Source organism: Mus musculus, chromosome 7 (genome assembly GCF_000001635.26).
Source record: "Mus musculus strain C57BL/6J chromosome 7, GRCm38.p6 C57BL/6J".
Lineage (NCBI taxonomy): Eukaryota > Metazoa > Chordata > Mammalia > Rodentia > Muridae > Mus > Mus musculus.
This window is the reverse complement of record NC_000073.6, coordinates 120292029-120310350: the sequence shown is the minus strand read 5'-3', so window position 1 is coordinate 120310350 and position 18322 is coordinate 120292029. Positions and strand designations below refer to the sequence as shown.

The 18322-nt window shown below is 41.3% G+C and overlaps 1 protein-coding gene across 5 annotated transcripts in view; it reads right to left on the bottom strand.

Moving 5' to 3' along the window:
- Window positions 1–18322, bottom strand: part of Abca14 (ATP-binding cassette, sub-family A (ABC1), member 14) — a 121428-nt gene that overhangs the window by 15004 nt on the left and 88102 nt on the right. For all 5 annotated transcript variants that reach the window (XR_003946550.1, XM_017312271.2, NM_026458.4 and 2 more), the window contains one exon: window positions 16057–16235. Coding sequence is in view for 4 of the 5 variants with exons in the window: in XM_017312271.2 (XP_017167760.1) it covers window positions 16057–16235 (179 nt within the window). In the remaining variant the exon portion in view is untranslated. The remainder of the gene's footprint in view (window positions 1–16056; window positions 16236–18322) is intronic.

Below are 18322 nucleotides of genomic sequence, written 5' to 3'. Positions count from 1 at the left end.
AACAGAATACCAACTCTAACAACAAAATAAGAGGAAGCAGCAATTACTTTTCCTTAATATCTCTTAATACCAATGGACTAGATTCCCCAATAAAAAGACATAGACTAACAGACTGGCTACCCAAACAGGACCCAACATTTTGCTGCTTACAGGAAACCCATCTCAGGGAAAAAGACAGACACTACACCTCAGAGTGAAAGGCTGGAAAACAATTTTCCAAGCAAATGGTCTGAAGAAACAAGCTGCAGTAGCCATTCTAATATCGAATAAAATCGACTTCCAACCCAAAATTGTCAAAAAGAAAAGGAGGGGCACTTCATCCTCATCAAAGGTAAATCTTCCAAGAGGAACTCTCAATTCTGAACATCTATGCTCCAAATGCAAGGGCAGCCACATTCATTAAAGAAACTTTAGCAAAGCTCAAAGCACACATTACACATCACAAAATAATAGTGGGAGATGTCAACACACCACTTTCATCAATGGACAGATCATGAAAACAGAAACTAAACAGGGACACAGTGAAACTAACAGAAGTTATGAAACAAATGGATTTAACAGATATCTACAGAACATTTTATCCTAAAACAAAAGGATATACGTTCTTCTCCACACCTCATGGTACCTTCTCCAAAATTGACCATATAATTGGTCATAAAACAGCCCTCAACAGATACAAAAATACTGAAATTGTCCCATGCATCCTATCAGATCACCATGGATTAAGGCTGATCTTCAATAACAACATAAGTAATAGAAAGCCAACATTCACAGGGAAACTGAGCAAGACTCTTCTCAATGATACCTTGGTCAAGGAAGGAATAAAGAAAGAAATTAAAGACTTTTTAGAGTTTAATGAAAATGAAGTCACAACATACCCAAACTTATGGGACACAATGAAAGAATTTCTAAGAGGGAAACTCATAGTTCTGAGTGCCCCCAAAAAGAAACTAGACAGAGCACACACTAGCAGCTTGACAACAACCCTAAAAGCTCTAGAACAAAAGGAAGAAAATTCACCCAAGAGGAGTAGAGAGCAGGAAATAATCAAACTAAGGGGCGAATTCAACCAAGTGGAAACAAGAAGAACTATTCAAAGAATAAAACAAAGGAGGAGCTGGTTCTTTGAGAAAATCAACAAGATAGATAAACCCTTAGCCAGACTCACTAGAGGGCACAGGGACAACATCCTAATTAACAAAATCAGAAATGAAAAGGGAGACATAACAACAGATCTTGAAGAAATCCAAAACACCATCAGATCCTTCTACAAAAGGCTCTACTCAATAAAACTGGAACATCTGAATGAAATGGAAAAATTTCTAGACAGATACCAGGTACCAAAGTTAAATCAAGATCAGGTTAATGATCCAAAGAGTCCTATATCTCCTAAAGCAATAGAAGCAGTCATTAATAGTCTCCCAGCCAAAAAAAAAAAAAAAAAAAAAGCCCAGGACCAGGTGGGTTTAGTGCAGAGTTTTATCAGACCTTCAAAGAAGATCTAATTATTCCACAATGCAAAAATCCTCAATAAAGTTCTCGCTAACTGAATCCAAGAACACATCAAAACAATCATCCATCCTGACCAAGTAGGTTTCATTCCAGGGATGCAGGGATGGTTTAATATACGGAAATCCATCAATGTAATCCATTATATAAACAAACTCAACGACAAAACCAACATGATCATCTTGTTAGATGTAGAGAAAGCATTTGACAAAATCCAACACACATTCATGATAAAAGTCTTGGAAAGATCAGGAATTCAAGGCCCATACCTAACCATGATAAAATCAATCTACAGCAAACCAGTAGCCAACTTCAAAGTAAATGGTGAGAAGCTTGAAGCAATCCCACTAAAATCAGGGACTAGACAAGGCTATCCACTTTCTCCCTACCTATTCAACATTGTACTTGAAGTCCTAGCCAGATCAATTTGACAACAAAGGGAGAAAAAGGGGATACAAATTGGAAAGGAAGAAGTCAAAATATCACTTTTTGCAGATGATATGATAGTATATATATAAGTGACCCTAAAAGTTCCACCAGAGAACTCCTAAGCCTGATAAACAGCTTCAGTAAAGTAGCTGGGAATAAAATTAACTCAAACAAGTCAATGACCTTTCTCTCCACAAAGAGTAAACAGGCTGAGAGAGAAATTAGGGAAACAACACCCTTCTCAATAGTCACATATAATATAAAATACCTTGGTGTGACTCTAACTAAGGCAGTGAAAGATCTTTATGATAAGAACTTCAAGTCTCTGAAGAAAGAAATTAAAGAAGATCTCAGAAGATGGAAAGAGCTCCCATGCTCATGGATGGGCAGGATCAATATATTAAAAATGGCTATCTTGTCAAAAGCAATCTACAGATTCAATGCAATCCCCATCAAAATTCCAACTCAATTCTTCGACAAATTAGAAAGGGCAATCGGCAGATTCATCGGGAATAACAAAAAACCTAGGATAGCAAAAACTCTTCTCAAGGATAAAAGAACCTTTGGTGGAATCACCATGCCTGATCTAGAGCTGTACTACAGAGCAATTGTGATAAAAACTGTATGATACTGGTATAGCGACAGACAAGTAGACCAATGGAATAGAATTGAAGACCCAGAAATGAACCCACACACCTATGGTCACTTGATCTTTGACAAGGGAGCTAAAACCAACGAGTGGAAAAAAGACAGCATTTTCAACAAATGGTGCTGGCACAACAGGTGGTTATCATGTAGAAGAATGCGAATTGATCCATTCCTATCTCCTTGTACCAAGGTCAAATCTAAGTGGATCAAGGAACTCCACATAAAACCAGAGACACTGAAACTTATAGAGAAGAAAGTGGGGAAAACCCTCAAAGATATGGGCATAAGGGAAAAATTCCTGAATAGAACAGCAATGGCTTGTGCTGTAAGATCGAGAATCAACAAATGGGACCTCATAAAATTGCAAAGCTTCTGTAAGGCAAAAGACACCGTCAATAAGACAAAAAGACCACCAACTGATTGGGAAAGGATCTTTACCTATCCTAAATCAGATAGGGGACTAATATCCAATATATATAAAGAACTCAAGAAGGTGGACTCCAGAAAATCAAATAACCCCATTAAAAATGGGGTTCATAGCTAAACAAATAATTCTCACCTGAGGAATACTGAATGGCTGAGAAGCACCTGAAAAAATGTTCAACATCCTTAATCATCAGGGAAATGCAAATCAAAACAACCCTGAGATTCCACTTCACTCCAGTCAGAATGGCTAAGATCAAAAACTCCTCAGGTGACAGCAGATGCTGGCGATGATGTGGAGAAAGAGGATCGCTCCTCCATTGTTGGTGGGATTCCAAGCTTGTACAACTACTCTGGAAATCAGTCAGGCGGTTCCTCAGAAAATTGGACATAGTACTACCGGAGAATCCCGCAATACCTCTCCTGAGCATATATCCAGAAGATGTCCCAACCGGTAAGAACACATGCTCCATTATGTTCATAGCAGCCTTGTTTATAATAGGCAGAAGCTGGAAAGAACCCAGATGCCCCTCAACAGAGGAATGGATACAGAAAATGTGGTACATTTACACAATGGAATACTACTCAGCTATTAAAAAAATGAATTTATGAAATTCCTAGGCAAATGGATGGACCTGGAGGGTATCATCCTGAGTGAAGTAACCCAATCACAAAGGAACTCGTACAATATGTACTCACTGATAAGTGGATATTAGCCCAGAAACTTAGGATACCCAAGATATAAGATACAACTTGCCAAACGCATGAAATTCAAGAAGAACGAAGACCAAAGTGTGGACACTTTACCCTTTCTTAGAAATGGGAACAAAACACCCATGGAAGGAGTTACAGAGACAAAATTTGGAGCTGTGACGAAAGGATGGACCATCTAGTGACTGCCATATGCAGGGATCCATCCCATAATCAGCTTCCAAATGCTGACACCAATGCATACACTAGCAAGATTTTGCTGAAAGGACCCAGATATAGCTTTCTCTTGTGAGACTATGCTGGGGCCTAGCAAACACAGAAGTGGATGATCACAGTCAGCTATTGGATGGGTCACACGGCCCCCAATGGAGGAACTAGAGAAATTACCCAAGGAGCTAAAGGGAACTGCAACCCTTTAGGTGGAACAACAATATGAACTAACAAGTACCCGGGAGCTCTTGTCTTTAGCTGCATATGTATCAAAAGATGGCCTAGTCGGCCATCACTGCAAAGAGAGGCCCATTGGACTTGCAAACTTTATATGCCCCAGTACAGGGGAACTCCAGGGCCAAAAAGGGGGAGTGGGTGGGTAGGGGATTGGGGGGCTGGGTATGGGGGACCTTTGAGATAGCATTGAAAATGTAAACGAGGAATATACCTAATAAAAAAAAAAGAAAAAGAAAAAAGAAAACAACCCTGAGATTCCACCTCACACCAGCCAGAATTGCTAAGATCAAAAATTCAGGTGACAGCAGATGCTGGCAAGGATGTGGAGAAAGAGGAACACTCCTCCATTGTTGGTGGAATTGCAAGCTTGTACAACCACTTCGGAAATCAGTCTGGCCGTTCCTCAGAAAATTGGACATAGTACTACTGGAGGATCCTGCAATACCTCTCCTGGGCATATATCCAGAAGATGTTTCAACTAGTAAGAAAGACACATGCTCCACTATGTTCGTAGCATCCTTATTTGTAATATCCAGAAGCTGGAAAGAACCCAGATGCCCCTCAACAGAGGAATGGATACAGAAAATGTGGTACATTTACACAATGGAGTACTACTCAGCTATTAAAAAGAATGAATTTATGAAATTCCTAGGCAAATGGATGGACCTGGAGGGTATCATCCTGAGTGAGGTAACCCAATCACAAAAGAACTCACATGATATGTACTCACTGATAAGTGGATATTAGCCCAGAAACTTAGAATACCCAAGGTACAAGATACAATTTTCAAAACACATGAAACTCAAGAAGAACTAAGACCAAAGTGTGGACACTTTGTCCCTTCTTAGAATTGGGAACAAAACACCCTTGGAAGGAGTTACAGAGACAAAGTTTGGAGCTGAGATGAAAGGATGGATCATCTGGAGACTGCCATGGATTATGGGATCCATCCCACAATCAGCCTCCAAACACTGACACCATTGCATACACTAGCAAGATTTTGCTGAAAGGACCCTGATATAGCTGTCTCTTGTGAGACTATGCTGGGGCCTAGCAAACACAGAAGTGGATGCTCACAATCAGCTATTGAATGAATCACAGGGTCCCCAATGGAAGAGCTAGAGAAAGTAACCAAGGAGCTAAAGGGGTCTGCAACCGGATAGGTGGAACAACAATATGAACTAACCAGTACACCCCCTCTCCCCGGAGCTCGTGCCTCTCTCTACCTGCATTATGTATCAGAAGATGGCCTAGTTGGCCATCAGTGGAAAGAGAGGCCCATTGGTCTTGCAAACTTTATATGCCTCAGTACAGGGGAACACCAGGCTCAAGAAGTGGGTGTTGGGGGGGTATAGGAGGTGGAGGGAGAGTGTATGGGGGGACTTTTGGGGTAGCATTGGAAATGTAAATGAAGAAAATACCTAATTAAAAAAAAGAATGGAAAAAAAAGAAAAAAGAAAAACATATTTCCCATTTCCAAAGCTTAGAAACTAGACTCCCTGCCATGAGCAAGTAGAGGGTATGACGCCAAAGCAGACATCACAAAAATTACAGCCACAGCAATTATTATTAATTCTGGTAAAAATGCTATTTAGTAATAATAAGAGTACAGACAAATGTCAAAAAAAGATGGTTTTCAGTATTCTTTTGCTCTGTGTGTCTTTCTCCCTTCTCACCGGCCCCCTTGTGTTTGATCAAGATGCAAACTCTTGGCTATTATTTTGCTCTGCCATTATGAACTCTAACCCTCTGAAACAATAAGCCAAATTAAATATTTTCCTTTAAGTTAGCCTTATCTCAGAGAAAGGAGAAATTTTAATGGGTTCAGTGTATGAAACAGCCTAAGTGAATTACATCAACAGAAGTGCATCTGGAGGCTTAAGCAGGTAACAGAGAGGACTGGAAGGGCACTCCACATAGCCCATGGTGAAAGAGAGTTCCAAGATCCAACCCATATGTGTGTTTCACTTCAAGTGATACAAATTGCAGTGCTCTAGGCAGCTTTTCTAAGGGTAAAGCCTTGAACAACTATGTTCAATGTTAGAAGCTATCCTCAATTTTATTGTCTTTGCTCTGCATCCTACTTGGTGCCATTTTTAGCACCAACTACTAAAGCTTGACTTAATCCAGACAGAGAAATAAGTCACAACCTACCACTTAATGGATTTCTGCAAAGGTTGTGTCTGTCAATGCTTTTCATTCTCTATTCTCCATTAGTTTCACTTAGTTTGGTATGTAGCATATGCTTTTTGTTTTTTGTCTATTTTCTTTTGGTCATATCATATATGAGTAAGTTACAATATGTCCCTTCTCATAACTACATTCTATCCAATTTTATTTTATTTTTTTAGATATTTACTTTATTTACATTTCAATGCTGTCCCCTTTCCTGGTTTTGCCTCCAAAAACTCCTTATCCCCTACCCCTTACCCCTGCTTACCAACCCACCCACACCTGCTTCCTGGCCCTGGCATTTCCCTACACTGGGGCATCATGCCTTCACAGGACCAAGGGCCTCTCCTCCCATTGATGACTGACTAGACCATCCTCTGCTACATATGCAGTTGGAGCCATGAGTCTCACCATGTGTGCTCTATGGTTGGTGATTTAGTCCCTGGGAGCTCTGGGAGTTCTGGTTAGTTCATATTGTTGTTCCTCCTATGGAGCTGCTAACCTCTTCAGCTCCTTGGGTCCTTTCTCTAGCTCTTCATTGGGAACCCTGTGCTCAGTCCAATGGTAGACTGTGGGGATCCACATTTGTATTTGTCAGGCACTGGTAGAGCCTCTCTGGAGACGGCTATAACGGGCTTCTGTCAGTAAGCACTTGTTGGCATCCACAAAAGGGTCTGGGTTTGGTGGTTGTATATGGGATGGATCCCCAGGTGGGGCAGTCCCTGGATAGTCATTCCTTCAGTCTCTGCTCCACACTTTGTCTTTGTAATTACTTCCATGGATATTTTGTTCCCCCTTCTAAGAAGAATCGAAGTATCTACACTTTAGTATTCCTTCTTCTTGAATTTCATGTAGACTGTGAATTAAATCTTGGGTATTCCGAGGTTCTAAGCTAATATCCACTTATCAGTGAGTGCATACCATGTGTGTCATTTTGTGATTTGGTTACCTCACTCAGGATGATATCCTCCAGATCCATCCATTTGCCTAAGAATTCCATAAATTCATTGTTTTTAATAGCTGAGTAGTACTCCATTGTGTAAATGTACCACATTTCCTGTATCCATTCCTCTGTTGAGGGACATCTGGGTTCTTTCTAGCTTCTGCCTATTATAAATAAGGCTTCAATGAACATAGTGGAGCATGTGTCCATATTACATGTTGAAGCATCTTCTGGGTATGTGCCCAGGAGTGGTAAAGCTGGCTCCTTAGGTAGTATTATGTCTAAGTTTCTGAGGAACCACCAGACTGATTTCCAGAGTTGTTGTACCATCTTGCAATCTCACCAGTAATAGAGGAGTGTTCTACTTTCTCCTTGCCAGCATCTACTGTTACCTGAGTTTTTGATCTTAGCCATTCTGAATGATGAGAGGTGAAATCCCATGGTTGTTTTGATTTGCATTTCCCTGATGAATAAGGGTGCTGAACATTTCTTTAGGCACTTCTCAGCCATTTGGTATTTCTCAGTTGAGAATTATTTGTTTAGCTCTGTACCCCAATTTTTAATAGGGCTATATGGTTCTCTGGAGTCTAACTTCTTGAGTTCTTTGTATATATTGGATATTAGCCCTCTATCAGTGTAGGATTGGTAAAGACATTTTTTTGCAATCTGTTGGTTGCTGTATTGTCTTATTGACAGTGTCCTTTCCCTTAAAGAAGCTTCACAATTTTATGAGGTCCCATTTGTTGATTCTTAATCTTACAACACAAGCCATTGGAGTTGAGTTCAGGATTTTTTCCCCCTGTGTGCATATCTTCGAGGCTCTTCTCCACTTTCTCCTCTATAAGTTTCAGTGTCTCTGGTTTTATGTGGAGGTCCTTGATCCACTTGGATATGAGCTTTGTACAAGGAGATAGGAATGGATCAATTCACATTCTTCTACATGATAACTGCCAGTTGAGCCAGCACCATTTGTTGAAAATGCTGTCTTTTGTCCACTGGATGGTTTTAGCTCCTTTGTCAAAGATCAAGTGACCATAGGTGTGTGGGTTCATTTCTGGGTCTTCAATTCTATTCCATTGATCTACCTGCCTGTCACTGTATTAATACCATGCAGGGTTTTTTTGTTTGTTTGGTTTGTTTGTTTGTTTGTTTGTTTTTTATCACAATTGCTCTGTAGTACAGCTTGAGGTCAGGAATGGTGATTCCACCGGAGGAAATACCACAGAAAATTGGACATAGTACTACCGAAGTATCCTGCATACCTCCCCTGGGCATATATCCAGAAGATGTCCCAACCGGTAAGAAGGACACATGCTCCACTATGTTCATGGCAGCCTTATTTATAATAGCCAGAAGCTGGAAAGAACCCAGATGCCCCTCAACAGAGGAATGGATACAGAAAATGTGGTACATTTACACAATGGAGTACTACTCAGCTATTAAAAAGAATAAATTTATGAAATTCCTAGGCAAATGGATGGACCTGGAGGGTATCATCCTGAGTGAGGTAACCCAATCACAAAGGAACTCACACAATATGTACTCACTGATAAGTGGATATTAGCCCAAAACTTAGGATACCCAAGATATAAGATACAATTTGCTAAACGCATGAAACTCAAGAAGAATGAAGACCAAAGTGTGGACACTTTGTCCCTTCTTAGAATTGGGAACAAAACACCCATGGAAGGAGTTACAGAGACAAAGTTTAGAGCTGTGACAAAAGGATGGACCATCTAGAGACTGCCATATCCGGGGATCCACCCCATAATCAGCTTCCAAACGCTGACACTACTGCACACACTAGCAAGATTTTGCTGAAAGGACCCAGATAGAGCTCTCTCTTGTGAGACTATGCCGGGGCCTAGCAAACACAGAAGTGGATGCTTACAGTCATCTATTGGATGGAAGCACAGGGCTCCCAATGGAGGAGCTAGAGAAAGTACCCAAGGAGCTGAAAGGATCTGCAACCCTATAGAAGGAACAACAATATGAACTAATCAGTACCCCTCAGAGCTCGTGTCTCTAGCTGCATATGTAACAGAAGATGGCCTAGTCGGCCATCATTGGGAGGAAAGACCCTTGGTCTTGGGAAGATTTTATGCCCCAGTACAGGGGAATGCCAGGGCCAGGAAGTGGGAGGGGTGGGTTGGGGACCAGGGTGGGGGGAGGCTATAGGGGACTTTCAAGGATAGCATTTAAAATGTAAATGAGGCTCAGCCTCAGCAGCAGCGGTCGCCATCTGGGTTCCGGGACTCCGCGGGACCTAGGAAATTAGTCTGAACAGGTTAGAGGGTGCACCAGAGAACCTGACAGCTTCTGGGACGGGCGGAAGCACAGAGCCGCTGAGGCAGCAGCCTTGGCGGGCCGCAGACAACCAGCCACCATCCGGACCAGAGGACAGGTGTCCGCCTGGCTTGGGAGGCGGCCTCAGCATCAGCAGCAGCGGTCGCCATCTTGGTTCCGGGACTCAGCAGAACTTAGGAAATTAGTCTGAACAGGTTAGAGGGTGCGCCAGAGAACCGGACAGCTTCTGGGACGGGCGGAAGCACAGAGCCGCTGAGGCAGCACCCTTGGCGGGCCGCAGACAGCCGGCCACCGTCCGGACCAGAGGACAGGTGTCCGCCTGGCTCGGGAGGCGGCCTCAGCCTCAGGAGCAGCGGTCACCATCTTGGTTCCAGGACTCCCTGGAACTTAGGATTTTAGTCTGCACAGGTGAGAGTCTGCACCACAGAAGCTGACAGCTTCTGGGAACTGCCAAAGCAACACAGCTTCTGAGAGAGGCCCTGTTTTGGGCCTTCTTCTTCGACCAGGAGGAGGTTCAAAAACAAGATATCTGCGCACCTTCCCTGTAAGAGAGCTTGCCAGCAGAGAGTGCTCTGAGCACTGAAACTCAGAGGAGAGAATCTGTCTCCCAGGTCTGCTGAGAGACGGTAACAGAATCACCAGAAGAACAATCTCTAAACAGAGTCAACTATAACTACTAACTCCAGAGATTACCAGATGGCGAAAGGTAAACGTAGGAATCCTACTAACAGGAACCAAGACCACTCACCATCATCAGAACCCAGCACTCCCACTTCGCCCAGTCCAGGGCACCCCAACACACCCGAAAACCTAGACCTAGATTTAAAAGCATATCTCATGATGATGGTAGAGGACATCAAGAAGGACTTTAATAAATCACTTAAAGAAATACAGGAGAACACTGCTAAAGAGTTACAAGTCCTTAAAGAAAAACAGGAAAACACAATCAAACAGGTAGAAGTCCTTACAGAAAAAGAGGAAAAAACATACAAACAGGTGATGGAAATGAACAAAACCATACTAGACCTAAAAAGGGAAGTAGAAACAATAAAGAAAACTCAAAGTGAGGCAACACTGGAGATAGAAACCCTAGGAAAGAAATCTGGAACCATAGATTTGAGCATCAGCAATAGAATACAAGAGATGGAAGAGAGAATCTCAGGTGCAGAAGATTCCATAGAGAACATCGGCACAACAATCAAAGAAAATGGAAAATGCAAAAAGATCCTAACTCAAAATATCCAGGAAATCCAGGACACAATGAGAAGACCAAACCTACGGATAATAGGAGTGGATGAGAATGAAGATTTTCAACTCAAAGGACCAGCAAACATCTTCAACAAAATTATTGAAGAAAACTTCCCAAATATAAAGAAAGAGATACCTATGAACATACAAGAAGCCTACAGAACTCCAAATAGACTGGACCAGAAAAGAAATTCCTCCCGACACATAATAATCAGAACAACAAATGCACTAAATAAAGATAGAATACTAAAAGCGGTAAGGGAAAAAGGTCGAGTAACATACAAAGGCAAGCCTATCAGAATTACACCAGATTTTTCACCAGAGACTATGAAAGCCAGAAGAGCCTGGACAGATGTTATACAGACACTAAGAGAACACAAATTCCAGCCCAGGCTACTATACCCAGCCAAACTCTCAATTACCATAGATGGAGAAACCAAAGTATTCCACAACAAAACCTAATTCACACATTATCTCTCCACGAATCCAGCCCTTCAAAGGTTAATAACAGAAAAAAACCAATACAAGAACGGGAACAATGCCCTAGAAAAAACAAGAAGGTAATCCCTCAAAAACCTAAAAGAAGACAGCCACAAGAACAGAATGCCAACTTTAACAACAAAAATAACAGGAAGCAACAATTACTTTTCCTTAATATCTCTTAACATCAATGGTCTCAACTCCCCAATAAAAAGACATAGACTAACAAACTGGCTACACAAACAAGACCCAACATTTTGCTGTTTACAGGAGACACATCTCAGAGAAAAAGATAGACACTACCTCAGAATAAAAGGCTGGAAAACAATTTTCCAAGCAAATGGTATGAAGAAACAAGCTGGAGTAGCCATCCTAATATCTGATAAGATTGACTTCCAACCCAAAGTCATCAAAAAAGACAAGGAGGGGCACTTTGTTCTCATCAAAGGTAAAATCCTCCAAGAGGAACTCTCAATTCTGAATATCTATGCTCCAAATACAAGGGCAGCCACATTCATTAAAGAAACTTTAGTAAAGCTCAAAGCACACATTGCACCTCACACAATAATAGTGGGAGACTTCAACACACCACTTTCACCAATGGACAGATCATGGAAACAGAAACTAAACAGGGACACACTGAAACTAACAGAAGTGATGAAACAAATGGATCTGACAGATATCTACAGAACATTTTATCCTAAAACAAAAGGATATACCTTCTTCTCAGCACCTCATGGTACCTTCTCCAAAATTGACCACATAATAGGTCACAAAACAGGCCTCAACAGATTCAAAAATATTGAAATTGTCCCATGTATCCTATCAGATCACCATGTACTAAGGCTGATCTTCAATAACAAAAAAAATAACAGAAAGCCAACACTCACGTGGAAACTGAACAACACTCTTCTCAATGATATCTTGGTCAAGGAAGGAATAAAGAAAGAAATTAAAGACTTTTTGGAGTTTAATGAAAATGAAGCCACAACGTACCCAAACCTTTGGGACACAATGAAAGCATTTCTAAGAGGGAAACTCATAGCTCTGAGTGCCTCCATGAAGAAACGGGAGAGAGCACATACTAGCAGCTTGACAACACATCTAAAAGCTCTAGAAAAAAAGGAAGCAAATTCACCCAAGAGGAGTAGACGGCAGGAAATAATCAAACTCAGGGGTGAAATCAACCAAGTGGAAACAAGAAGAACTATTCAAAGAATTAACCAAACGAGGAGTTGGTTCTTTGAGAAAATCAACAAGATAGATAAACCCTTAGCTAGACTCACTAGAGGGCACAGAGACAAAATCCTAATTAACAAAATCAGAACTGAAAAGGGAGACATAACAACAGATCCTGAAGAAATCCAAAACACCATCAGATCCTTCTACAAAAGGCTATACTCAACAAAACTGGAAAACCTGGACGAAATGGACAAATTTCTGGACAGATACCAGGTACCAAAGTTGAATCAGGATCAAGTTGACCTTCTAAACAGTCCCATATCCCCTAAAGAAATAGAAGCAGTTATAAATAGTCTCCCAGCCAAAAAAAGCCCAGGACCAGACAGGTTTAGTGCAGAGTTCTATCAGACCTTCAAAGAAGATCTAATTCCAGTTCTGCACAAACTTTTTCACAAGATAGAAGTAGAAAGTACTCTACCGAACTCATTTTATGAAGCCACTATTACTCTGATACCTAAACCACAGAAAGATCCAACAAAGATAGAGAACTTCAGACCAATTTCTCTTATGAATATCGATGCAAAAATCCTCAATAAAATTCTCGCTACCCGAATCCAAGAACACATTAAAGCAATCATCCATCCTGACCAAGTAGGTTTTATTCCAGGGATGCAGGGATGGTTTAATATACGAAAATCCATCAATGTAATCCACTATATAAACAAACTCAAAGACAAAAACCACATGATCATCTCGTTAGATGCAGAAAAAGCATTTGACAAGATCCAACACCCATTCATGATAAAAGTTCTGGAAAGATCAGGAATTCAAGGCCCATACCTAAACATGATAAAAGCAATCTACAGCAAACCAGGAGCCAACATCAAAGTAAATGGAGAGAAGCTGGAAGCAATCCCACTAAAATCAGGGACTAGACAAGGCTGTCCACTTTCTCCCTACCTTTTCAACATGGTACTTGAAGTATTAGCCAGAGCAATTCGACAACAAAAGGAGATCAAGGGGATACAAATTGGAAAGGAGGAAGTCAAAATATCACTTTTTGCAGATGATATGATAGTATATATAAGTGACCCTAAAAATTCCACCAGAGAACTCCTAAACCTGATAAACAGCTTCGGTGAAGTAGCTGGATATAAAATTAACTCAAACAAGTCAATGGCCTTTCTCTACACAAAGAATAAACAGGCTGAGAAAGAAATTAGGGAAACAACACCCTTCTCCATAGTCACAAATAATATAAAATATCTTGGTATGACTCTAACTAAGGAAGTGAAAGATCTGTATGATAAAAACTTCAAGTCTCTGAAGAAAGAAATTAAAGAAGATCTCAGAAGATGGAAAGATCTCCTATGCTCATGGATTGGCAGGATCAACATTGTAAAAATGGCTATCTTGCCAAAAGCAATCTACAGATTCAATGCAATCCCCATCAAAATTCCAACTCAATTCTTCAACGAATTAGAAGGAGCAATTTTCAAATTCATCTGGAATAACAAAAAACCTAGGATAGCAAAAACTCTTCTCAAGGATAAAAGAACCTCTGGTGGAATCACCATGCCTGACCTAAAGCTTTACTACAGAGCAATTGTGGTAAAAACTGCATGGTACTGGTATAGAGACAGACAAGTAGACCAATGGAATAGAATTGAAGACCCAGAAATGAACCCACACACCTATGGTCACTTGATCTTCGACAAGGGAGCTAAAACCATCCAGTGGAAGAAAGACAGCATTTTCAACAAATGGTGCTGGCACAACTGGTTGTTATCATGTAGAAGAATGCGAATCGATCCATACTTATCTCCTTGTACTAAGGTCAAATCTAAATGGATCAAAGAACTTCACATAAAACCAGAGACACTGAAACTTATAGAGGAGAAAGTGGGGGAAAGCCTTGAAGATATGGGCACAGGGGAAAAATTCCTGAACAGAACAGCAATGGCTTGTGCTGTAAGATCGAGAATTGACAAATGGGACCTAATGAAACTCCAAAGTTTCTGCAAGGCAAAAGACACCGTCAATAAGACAAAGAGACCACCAACAGATTGGGAAAGGATCTTTACCTATCCTAAATCAGATAGGGGACTAATATCCAACATATATAAAGAACTCAAGAAGGTGGACTTCAGAAAATCAAATAACCCCATTAAAAAATGGGGCTCAGAACTGAACAAAGAATTCTCACCTGAGGAATACCGAATGGCAGAGAAGCACCTGAAAAAATGTTTAACATCCCTAATCATCAGGGAAATGCAAATCAAAACAACCCTGAGATTCCACCTCACACCAGTCAGAATGGCTAAGATCAAAAATTCAGGTGACAGCAGATGCTAGCGAGGATGTGGAGAAAGAGGAACACTCCTCCATTGTTGGTGGGATTGCAGGCTTGTACAACCACTCTGGAAATCCGTCTGGCGGTTCCTCAGAAAATTGGACATAGTACTACCGGAGGATCCAGCAATACCTCTCCTGGGCATATATCCAGAAGATGCCCCAACTGGTAAGAAGGACACATGCTCCACTATGTTCATAGCAGCCTTATTTATAATAGCCAGAAGCTGGAAAGAACCCAGATGCCCCTCAACAGAGGAATGGATACAGAAAATGTGGTACATCTACACAATGGAGTACTACTCAGCTATTAAAAAGAATGAATTTATGAAATTCCTAGCCAAATGGATAGACCTGGAGGGCATCATCCTGAGTGAGGTAACACATTCACAAAGGAACTCACACAATATGTACTCACTGATAAGTGGATATTAGCCCAAAACCTAGGATACCCAAGATATAAGATACAATTTCCTAAACACATGAAACTCAAGAAAAATGAAGACTGAAGGGTGGACACTATGCCCCTCCTTAGAAGTGGGAACAAAACACCCTTGGAAGGAGTTACAGAGACAAAGTTTGGAGCTGAGATGAAAGGATGGACCATGTAGAGACTGCCTTATCCAGGGATCCACCCCATAATCAGCATCCAAACGCTGACACCATTGCATACACTAGCAAGATTTTATCGAAAGGACCCAGATGTAGCTGTCTCTTGTGAGACTATGCCGGGGCCTAGCAAACACAGAAGTGGATGCCCACAGTCAGCTACTGGATGGATCACAGGGCTCCCAATGGAGGAGCTAGAGAAAGTACCCAAGGAGCTAAAGGGATCTGCAACCCTATAGGTGGATCAACATTATGAACTAACCAGTATCCCGGAGCTCTTGACTCTAGCTGCATATGTATCAAAAGATGGCCTAGTCGGCCATCACTGGAAAGAGAGGCCCATTGGACACACAAACTTTATATGCCCCAGAACAGGGGAACGCCAGGGCCTAAAAGGGGGAGTGGGTGGGTAGGGGAGTGGGGGTGGGTGGGTATGGGGGACTTTTGGTATAGCATTGGAAATGTAAATGAGCTAAATACCTAATAAAAAATGGAAAGAAAAAAAAAGAAATGTAAATGAAGAAAATATCTAATAAAAATTGTTTTTGAAAAAAAAAAAGGTGAGTTATCTGTAAGGCCTGTACTCTGCTACTTACCTTATAAAATATCCTGTAGATGCCAAAGAGAACATATCGATATATGAAGATCTTTAAATTCCATGAAGTAGTCTCCAGAAGGATAATGAGGATAAAGTATATCAGTCCTGTGGCAGCCATGGCAGTCACATGCCTTCCGATTGCTTTTTGATTCATACTGTATATAGGAATGTCAATAACTGTTGAGAAGAACAACAGAAGGATATTAACAGAATGGGATGTCAGCCAGGCATGTGAGAAGAGTCCCTGTCTTCCCCTTGCAGATAGATCAACTGTTACCTATGAGCAGAAATGTTTTTGATACACACACACACCAGTCATTTGTGTGTTCTGTGGGTTCGAAGGAAAATCCATATTGATAGACTAAGAGAAATGCACTTCAGTGGAATGTGTCTCAATCCCCTTTCTAAGAGGTGGAGCATCAGACCACAGAAGCAACCCTGTCATGGCAAAGAGACCGTGCAGAGCAGATACCCAGTGCCCTTATCAGTGCTAAGGAAGCTTTTGTCATAAATCTGAACCCTTTCTCAGTTATTGGGGACCATAGCATGAAGAGTGAAGGTAGGGCCATACATAGAGTCAAATAAAAAGAAAGTAAGTAGGGCAAAATAGAACCCAGAGAATCATCTTATTGAAAGAGAAACCTATCTGGTTGGCTGTACACTACTAGCCAACATGGTCTATCAGCTTAGCTGCTTTCCCTCTGCCCCAGCAGAGGGGGGAAGTGCTTACCTGGATTGGTTTCCAAAAGGGCTATCTTTCAGGTATATCACATCTCCTCCCATGTGGCTTAAGCACCACCTTCAGTTCCTACCCCAGGAGGAATCTATTACTATGAAAAAAAATCCCTTGGTCCAGCCAGATCAGTGGTGTTTTATGCTAATTATATTTTATATCAAGTGATTTTCTAGGTACAGGAACAAGCCAGTGTATACACTTAAATTCAGAACACAGACAGTAACCAAGAGACCTAAAGAACAGGAAGGGAAGGCCTTACTTACCAGCTGAAAGACATTACTTGCTGGCCCCACCAGAATTATACAGGCTACTATATATAGACAGTGAAAGCATGTCACTCCCAGAGAACATTCATTGGTTCTTTAAAAGGTGGTGGTCAGCTGGGCATGGTGGCGCACGCCTTTAATCCCAGCACTTGGGAGGCAGAGGCAGGTGGATTTCTGAGTTCGAGGCCAGCCTGGTCTACAGAGTGAGTTCCAGGACAGCCAGGGCTATACAGAGAAACCCTGTCTCGGAAAAAAAACAAAAACAAAAACAAAAAAACAAAAAACAAAAACAAAAGAAAAACAAACAAACAAACAAACAAAAACCAAGGTGGTGGTCTCAGAAAATGTGCAAAGGGTTTACAGATATTTACACAAGGGTTACAAGATCCCCAAACTGAGACTTAGAATAATGGGCATAAGGATGAATATTGGTAAGAGAGTGATGATAAGAGTGCTCTCTGCTCTTGCAGAAGACCCAGGTTCAGTTCCGAGCTCCCACGTGGAAGCTCACGATCATCTATAACTGAATAGATTTTAACAGCAAGCTTGATCAAACTAAAGAAAGAATCAGTCCCCTCAGACGGAATGTTTGAAGCCTCCTAGTCAAAGGAACACACTTAAAAGGTAAGAAAAAGAGAGAAGACTGACTGGAGGAGTCTCATCATCAAGAGATAAAACTTACATGCATTAAATTTTAAAGAAGGTAAAGGGGGAGAAAAGGAACTCAGAGCCATACCTAAAGAACTTGTGTGAAGATTCCCACGACCTAGGAAAACACCCACCATGGGGGTAACTAATCAAATGCAGTCCAGGAGCTTACCAACATACCTGATGATAAAACTGTCAAACACAAAGACAGAAAAAGGTATGAGCAGCAAGAAATAAATACATCTCCAGGCTAGAGAGTTGGCTCAGTGGTAAAGAGCACGGACTGCTCTTCCAGTGGGTGGTTCACAAGCACTTGTGACTCCAGCTCCATGGGATCTGAGGCCCTCTTCTGGCCACCACGGGCACCTGCACTCATGTGTACATACATGTACACATACTTAAAAATAAAATAAAATCTTAAAAAATACATCATATATGAGATCTTTAACAGAAAACCCAGCAGACTTCTCACCAGACACCCTGCAAGCCAAGAGCACATGGGACGAGATGGTACATTTAAACTACTAAAGGGAACAAACAAACAAATAAACCTACCCACAGTTAACAGTGCCAGCAAGTCTCCTTTAGAAATAGGGAGACAGGAAAAAAAATAA